Consider the following 8,474-nt stretch of genomic DNA (forward strand, 5'->3'; position numbering starts at 1 on the left):
AGACATGGTTTACCTTTAAGGTTAAGAACGCTCAATTAAACCATAGTGGCAATCTGGCAGCTAAGTGGTCATATAGCACGATTGTGGTTAGGGAGTTGATTTCCTTTTACGCACATGAAGTATTTTCGGATTAATGAGTTGATCTTGGGATTGATAAATGGGTCATGTGGGCTTGCCCGTTCATAACTCAATAAATAAGATCACTAAAAAAAAAAAAAAAACTTTGGTGATAGTGGTGAGGACTAATTTGGGTAGGAGGAAGTTCTAGTCATGTTGTTAACTACAAAATTAAATTAATCGATTCTAAATGGAATACTTAATCATATTTAAGGTTGAAAGTGAAATGAGTATAGGCCCAATAGATCAAAACATGAAGCCTAATCTGAATTAAATGAATTGATTAATAGTTTTCATTGTTCATCTTGCTTTTAAGAAATAATACAACACAAATTAATTGATGTAAAGGTGTTTCTCACACACCCATTTTCCAAAAAAAAGAACATGCAGGGGGGAAGCAAATGTTGCAGCTGGTTTAATTAAAAGCAATCACATGAAGAGAAAATTTTCATTTACACAAAGTTTAATTTTTTTTTTCCTGCTGAACATTGGGCTTGGCTTAGAGGGACAACCCAGAATCATCATCCTCATCTAAGCTTGAAGTGTAAACGAAATAGAGAGACCAAATCAGACCAAACACACCAAAAAGTATCCACCCAAGAAGGTTGTTGCTCAAGCCAAAGGGAAGCCCTGTTCCTTCTGTGCTCAGCCTGTCATCCACCAAAGCCATGGCTGGCCCTGTAGCACTTGTGGTCACAGCCCATGCTGCCCCCGCCATTGATACAACCATGCTAGCATTTGAGCCTGCACCGCTCGCGGGTGGCTTCTCCTGCAGGCTGCACTTGAGCTTTCCCCTTGTCACCATTCTTGGCAACCCTATCAAACAAGCACAACATGTTGCTAATCACAAAATACAAAATAAAATAACATGTGTTTAACTATATTTCCATGTCTATGTTAATCACTAATCACAAAATAAAGTGTCATCAATCTATTACGATTCTAAGTGTCCAATATAACTTAAGCATGATTTTAATTATGTATATATAAGTTACTGGCCTATTTTCTTTTGCAAGTCGGTTTTTAAGGATGTTTTATACTTAAGGTTTGTATCATTTGCCATTTGGTATAGTGTTAAACACCACATCGAGTATAACATGGAATAAGATTAAAATATGGTCAGTGTCAATAAAGATGGTCATCTTATCTATATGTATATACGTTCTTAACTACCCTGCCATTGCAAGTCATGAACATTAAATGGTGAATTCTATTTAAGATTTGTATCGTAATCCTACTCGTTTTAGGTTTAATCAAATTAAGGGCCTGTTTGGGAGTGCGATTTCAATAAGTGCGATTTTAAAAATTGCGTTTTTAAAAATTGCGTTTTTAAAATCGCTACTTTTTAAAATCGCACAGGTGTTTGGTAAAACATACTTAAAAGTACTTTTTTTATCAATTGAGTGTTTGGATAATATTAGCATATAATTGCGATTTCATAACCAAATTACCAGTAAGGATGAACAAGACAGAGAGGATGAAGAAAAAAAAAAAAAAGAGAAAAGAAGGGTTTTAATATATTTTAGGTGGGTATTCTTGGTATTTTTGTTATTCCCGTTCTAAAAAAGGTAACTATTGCGCCAAATATCTTTTTAATAAAAATCGTGATTTTGTTTTAAATTTGCACTTTTTCAAATAAGCACCCTCTAATCAGCTTATGAAAATCGCAGATTTTTTTGCAATTTTAAAATTTGTGTTTTTAAAATCGCAATCCCAAACACCCAAAAATTGCGATTTGGTTTAAAATCGCAGATTATTTTTTTAAAAACGCACTCCCAAACGCACCCTAACTCTTCTAACTTTTCTTATTCAAAGCAAAGAAGAGAGGAACAAAAAAAAAAAAAAAAACATGCCTAGTTGCAATTTTGTTGCAACCAAAGACTGAAGTAGGAAGAAAAACAACATTTAATGCTTCATTGTTGTTGCAAACTCAAGAAGGATTTTTCTACCATATCTCTATACTATAAACAATTGCAGTGAAAATTAAGAATGTTACACCAGAAAAATATTCTTATTGATGCGAAGCAAATTTTTGAGGTATATATATATATAGTAATGAAATCTCACCGAGAACGGCGGATGAGTCGATTCCACATGATCCGTTGAGAAAAAGACCGGCACGAGGTAACAATTTTGCAAAGTTGGTCGCCGGCGACGCCGGCGTTATTTTCGCCATTTTTTAAGAAGAAGAGAAATTAATGAAAAAACAGCCGGTTTTGTGCTGTCACGTACAATCAAGACTTTCAGAGGATTATTGGTGTATGTTTCGTGAGCCACCCAATGTGGATAAATCAATAGCCTACCGTTAATTTCACATCCTTGAGACCGCCAACTGGTGCCCTCCACGTGTCACTATGATTATCCATTGAACATTTTCTTTTGCATGCCCCACCTAGCTTTTAAAATTAATAAAATATCATTTCATTTTCATTTGTGTTTCAATTTAAGCTCAATTTATTTTGACATAATTTTTTTTTTGGTTGAAAAATATTTTTAACGAAATTATTTTTTTTGAAAAATATTTAACAAAAATTAAAGAAGTTTTTCTGATCAAATTAAAAATGTTTTCGGTTTGAATGTTATTTTATGTCGTACTAAACACCGAAAATATGAAAAATATTTTTGCAAAAATTATTTTGTATGAAACAAATGGAGCCATAGTTCATATATCTTCAATTTAAACAATTATACGCTTGATCTTTAACCTCATAAATTGTTGAAGTGAAACAATGCCATTCTTCTTACTTGGACGATTCTTAGAACATGTTTTGCAGGCTGCGATTTCGAATGCTATAAAAGGATTTGGCTTCTCTCATTGGACACCAATTGGTTTTTAGATGAGATGGTCAAATGCCTAATCCAACAAATGATATCAGAGCCAAGTTCATGGGTTTGAGTCGCGGGAGTGTCATGTTGAGGTGCAACAATGATACTCTCTTCACTTGGACGGCTCTTAGAACATGCTTTACGGGATGCGATTTCGAATGCCAGAAAAGAATTTGGCTTCTTTCACTGGACATCAATTGATTTTTATATGAGATGGTCAAATGCCTGATCTAACAAATAATATCAGAGCCAGGGTCATAGGTTTGAGTCACAGGAATATTATGTTGGGGTGCAACAATGCCACTTTGCTCACATGGACGGCTCTTAAAACATGCCTTGCAGGATGCGTTTTCGAATGCCATAAAAGAATTTGGCTTGTCTCACTGAACACCAATTAATTTTTAGATAAAATGGTCAAAGATCTGATCCAGCATAAACAAATAAACTTTTTTGTTAATATTATCCTTCAAAATTTAGCGGTCATATCATCAATATTTTATAAATGATATCATCAATATTTCAACAATATATTTATAATTTAGTGTGACGCATGGGATTTGGAATCGGGACAGTGCTAACTGCTAATGCAAAACCGACCGACAGACCATAGCTTTCTTTAGTCCAAGCCTTTTAAGGAACAAATTTGGGCCTATTTGCATGCGTTACTTATTGGGCTTCAAATTTGTGGCCCGGACCGATGAAAAGAGTTCAAAATTTTTGTTGAACCAAATTATTGCCACAATTAGTAGAATATTGGACGGGAAAAAAAGTTTGACAGAAGGTCTTCTACACTTTTAATCCGAAAAGAAGAGAGAGTAAGAGCCTGTTTGGGATTGCGTTTGAGAAATAGAGCTTTTAAGTTAAAAAAAGCTTTTGAGCAAAAGTTTTATCTTTAGAGCTGGTTTGAGATTGCGTTTAAAAAATAGAACTTTTAAATCAAAAAAAGCTTTTGAGCAAAAGCTTCATTTTTAAACTTTTACCAAAAGTACGTTTTGACAATTTTTAGGTTTTTTGGACTTTTAAAAGCAATTTTAATTTTTTTTTACTAAACAAGTACCTTTTTTTTTTCTTTTTTTTTTTTTCTTTTTTTTCAAACGGATTTTTTGAGTGTTAAAAACACTTTTAGGCCTCCCAAACACATCTCAAATAGGCCCTTAAGTTTTTGCCAAAAGTACGTTTTGGTTATTTTTAAGCTTTTTGAACCCTTAAAAGCGCTTTTAATTCTTTTACCAAACGGATATTTTTTTAAAAAAATAAATTTTTTGAGTGTTAAAAATATTTTTAGGCTCATCAAACACAATCTCAAGCAGGCCCTAACTCATTGAGCATTGGCGGTTGTGGTAGTCTACCATATATGATGCTCAAAATTCAGGACAAAAGAGATAGAGACAGTAATGTCCATTTATAAAATATTAATGACAATGTTCTTAGATATTAATAACGACAAAAAATGTTAATAAATGATTAATTAGTCACGAGCTTAAAGTTGAAGGGAGTAATTCTTGGCAAAAACAAAAAAGTTAAAGGTTGTACTTGTTGTAATTAAAAATGTAAGGACAAAATTGACAGCTAAATAAAAAATGTAAGATTAATATTTGTAAAAACCCCAAGTTGTCAGTTTACTTGGGCACAGTAGGGTTAGGTCCCCCTTTGGGACAATTTGTAAAGCAAAATGTAATTTATTTTATTTTATTTTTTGTGAAATTAGTTCATTTGGTTGCACTAATTTGAAATAAGTTTCTTAAGATTTAATAAGTGACTTAACGCCTTACATTCTGCGATATCTTTTAAAAACATAGATTATTCTTGCGAAATCGCAATTCCAAACACACCCTATATATGATAAGGATAAATGACAAATAACTTTTCAAAAAGATCTTTCTAGAACATTCTCTTTCTTTTTCTAGAGTTTATGGTGTGACAAAAATGGTGTTTTTGGTTGTAAGTTGCTTTTATAATCCCACATGCACACTCAAAAGGGCTGAGGTAGCTAAAAATTAGATACTTCCAAACTACATCAATTGTTCGATTGGAAAGATCAAACATTTGGAAGGAAACTTTGACCGTTCGAGTAAACCTTATATTAAAACATTTGAAAAAAAACATTGTTTTTGTCAGAATGTTTTATGATAATCTTTCTCTACTTCTTGAGCCAGCTCTGAGATGCTTCTAAAATGGTATAAATGCAGTTTCCTTATATATCTCCTCCAAACAAGGAAGCAGCTGGTTTGGTAAGATCTTGGTGATGCACTTCTACACCACATTACAACAAGATATATGTCTAAATTCACCCATCAAAGAGGGATTAAGCTTTTTAGGTACAAGAGTAATTATTGTTGCATTAACCTCTTTGAAAAGTTACCTTAATTATCCAAAAAAGGATTTAATTGCTAAGTGACATCCTCCCCATTAATAATTAGGACATAAATTTCCTTCAAGTTAGTACGGAGGAAATATTTTTCAACCCATTTAAAATAGTACAAAGTATTTATAAACATTTAAAACACACATTAAATTCTTAAGATCATTAATAGCAATTTACTAACTTAGACTAACGTTTTAAATGTTTATAACTTAGCACTATTTTAAATAGGTTGAAGGATATTTCTTTCAGACTGATTTGAAGAAAATTTATGTCCCCAATTATTGGCCAAATCTTTCTTGAAAAAGCCTATAGAGAATCTATCTGGCCTGGCGCCTTGCCACTTGGCCTTTTTACAGAAAGTTTTCTTGATTTCTTCAGCTGAAACTTTCCTTCTGCATAGCAATGCTTTGATACTCTCTTTATGTGCTCAGCATCTGCAACTTTCTTTCTTTGCTCATCCCACAGTTGCTTAATGAGACTTTTTTGAGTCCTTCACCTTAACAATCCTATGGAAATAGGAGTTATTCTGATCCCATAGATTCAGCTATTGATTCCTTTACTTTTTCTTCAAAAAATGCTTCATAAGCTTTGTTGATTGACATGTAAGAGTAGATGGAACCTCTCTCTCCTATGTGCTTTCTCCAATCGAGCTCTAGCTTGGATCACTTTCTGATTAATCCCTCCATATATATAGCTCTGCATTCTTAGATTTCAGTATCTTTTTCATCGATTTAATTTTGCATGCAACTTAATTAAACATAGGAACACCTTTACCCTACCCTCTAATATTCCAACCTTCAACAACCCATAATAATAGAAAGTTTTCATTCTCACACCAATATTCAAAGAACTTGAAAGGCTTTAAGACCAAAACTTTGAAATTTTCCTACTGATATAATAGCAGGAGCGTGATTTGATATATCCCCATCATACTTCATTTGACATTATTCCAATTAGAAAAACATCCAAAAAAGCCAGACCATTCACTTCAATTTGATTCAAACACTCACCAAACTCAATCAATCCCACAATTATTTATGTAACACCCAAAGAATTTATTAGGATGACTAAGAATACTTTGGTATAAATATTGTGTTTAAGTTAGATCAAATATATTCAGAAAATATATTTGATGTCTAATTTAATGTTCTCAGTTGGAAATTAAAAAAAAAAAAAAAAGGCGCTACATTATAGACTTATAGTGCAGTCCAAACTAAATGCACTTTCATGGTTTCAGCACTTTCACTTTCATGCAAAAAATAAAGTGATTAAACCCTACTGGGAATTAGGTATTTAACCCTTAAATAAAATAATGATATTTTTAAAAAGCATTCTTTCATAAAATACCTATTTTATTGCACTTCTAGAGAAAAGTGCAGTTCACGTACGCCTGCTTGTAGTGCACTGCAGCTCCTTCAAGTGCATTCCAGCTCTGTCCCAATACCTCTGCCTATCGATAGGCGGGGCTGCTGCACTAAATTTCATTCTCAGAAATCTCAGCTCCTACGTACAGAAAAACTACTAGAGTAAAAAAAAAAAAAAAAAAAGTAGAAAGTGTTAGGCATAATTCTTTGGGTTAAATGCCTAATTCCCCTTAGGGTTTGAGCATCTTATTTTTTTTTTTGCCTCTTAAGGTTTTATTTGAATCACAGAAGGTTCATGTGGTTTTGATAAAGATGAAGATGATACATTTATTAAAATTTCGTTCAAAACTTAACGAAACGTCATGTCAGCACCAATTAAATGTCGCTATGTGTCATGTAATTAATTTTTTATTTTTTTTAAATAAAAAGATTAAGAAAATATATTTTTAAAAAAAATTAAAAATTAAGAGTGGCTGGCCACTCCCTTGGCAGTGGCTCAGCCACCCCATGGAGCCAAGGGGTGGCCGAAACCACCCCAAAGACCCACTGGGGGTGGTAGCCACCCCCCAAATGGCCATAGCCACCCCCAATTTTTTTTTTTTTTTTTTGAAAAAATATATTTTTTTAATCTTTTTTTAAAAAAAAATTAAGTACATAACACGTGGTAACATTTGATTGGTGCTGACGTGACGTCCTTTTAAGTTTTGGACGTAATTTTAACGGAGGTATTATCTTCGTCTTTATCAAAACCACAGGTACCTCGTGTGATCCAAATGAAACCCTATAGGGCAAAAAATGAAGTGCTAAAACTCTAGGGGGAATTAGGTATTTAACCCTAATTTTTTATCCTTAGTTTATGTCAATTCTAGTTATTAGAATTTAAATTATGTGTTATGATGTCTAAATTGCTCGGGAAAGTGTGATTGAATATCTTAGGGAATGATATTATATTCAATCATCGTTTTAAATATTACAAATGCGTTGTTGTGTTACCTAAATTTTATTAGGTATTTTACAATAGTGCCATTGTCATGCCCAAGTAATGCTAGAGATTTTTATTAAATATTACACTAATGCCGTAGTAATGCCCGTATTAAATATGAAAAAAATGTTATAAAGTCGTTATGATGCCCAAATAGTATTAAGATGTTTAAATATGTCATTATGATGCCCAATTGATACCAAGATATTGTAAACATGTCATTATGCTGCCCAAATTTTTAGGATAAGGGCAAAGCATGAAAATAATGTTTTTCAAGATATTTTAAGGATCATAGGATTTAAAACGAGGCTTAGGAATAAAATAAAATAAATACATGCTAATGTGAAAAGTATAATATTAATGCAAAAGTGTACAAACAAATGAGACTATGTATAAGGAACTTTAAGTTCAAAAAGTAAGTTCAAACTTACTGACCTTGCATTATTTTACAAAAGCATGTTCTATATGTTTTATTAAGCCCTATTATTTTAATTACATGTATGAATATATTTTGAAATGTTTTACATATGTGTTAAATGAAAATGTGTTTTCAAATTAAATGATTTATGAAAAGAGGTTGAGTTTTGGAAGGAAAACGTGATTTGCAAAAAAGTGTAATATTATAAAAAATATGATGCCATGTATGAATGCATGTAAAGCCCAGTGGTTAGGTGGTGATTATGTGCCTGATACCCCGATGTTAGGAAGGGAGAAACAAAGTTACCTAACAGCCTAGTGGTTGAGTGGGGTTACACGCTCAACACCTCAAAGCTATGAGATAGATAAATTATTAGCAACCTTGCAGTTAAGTGGGGTAACA

At 32.6% G+C, this 8,474-nt stretch overlaps 1 protein-coding gene across 1 annotated transcript; it reads right to left on the minus strand.

The window, feature by feature from the left end:
* Positions 1-511: 511 nt before the first annotated feature.
* Positions 512-2,381, minus strand: LOC132172121 (photosystem II reaction center W protein, chloroplastic-like). The gene is made up of 2 exons (XM_059583572.2): positions 2,185-2,381; positions 512-933 (listed from the first exon to the last, which is right to left on the minus strand). The coding sequence occupies exons 1-2, from the start codon at positions 2,291-2,293 to the stop codon at positions 617-619; spliced, it is 426 nt and encodes a 141-aa protein (XP_059439555.2). The 5' UTR covers positions 2,294-2,381; the 3' UTR covers positions 512-616.
* Between the last annotated feature and the right edge of the window lie 6,093 nt (positions 2,382-8,474).

This window comes from Corylus avellana, chromosome 1, assembly GCF_965113065.1.
Source record: "Corylus avellana chromosome 1, dhCorAvel1.hap1.2, whole genome shotgun sequence".
Lineage (NCBI taxonomy): Eukaryota > Viridiplantae > Streptophyta > Magnoliopsida > Fagales > Betulaceae > Corylus > Corylus avellana.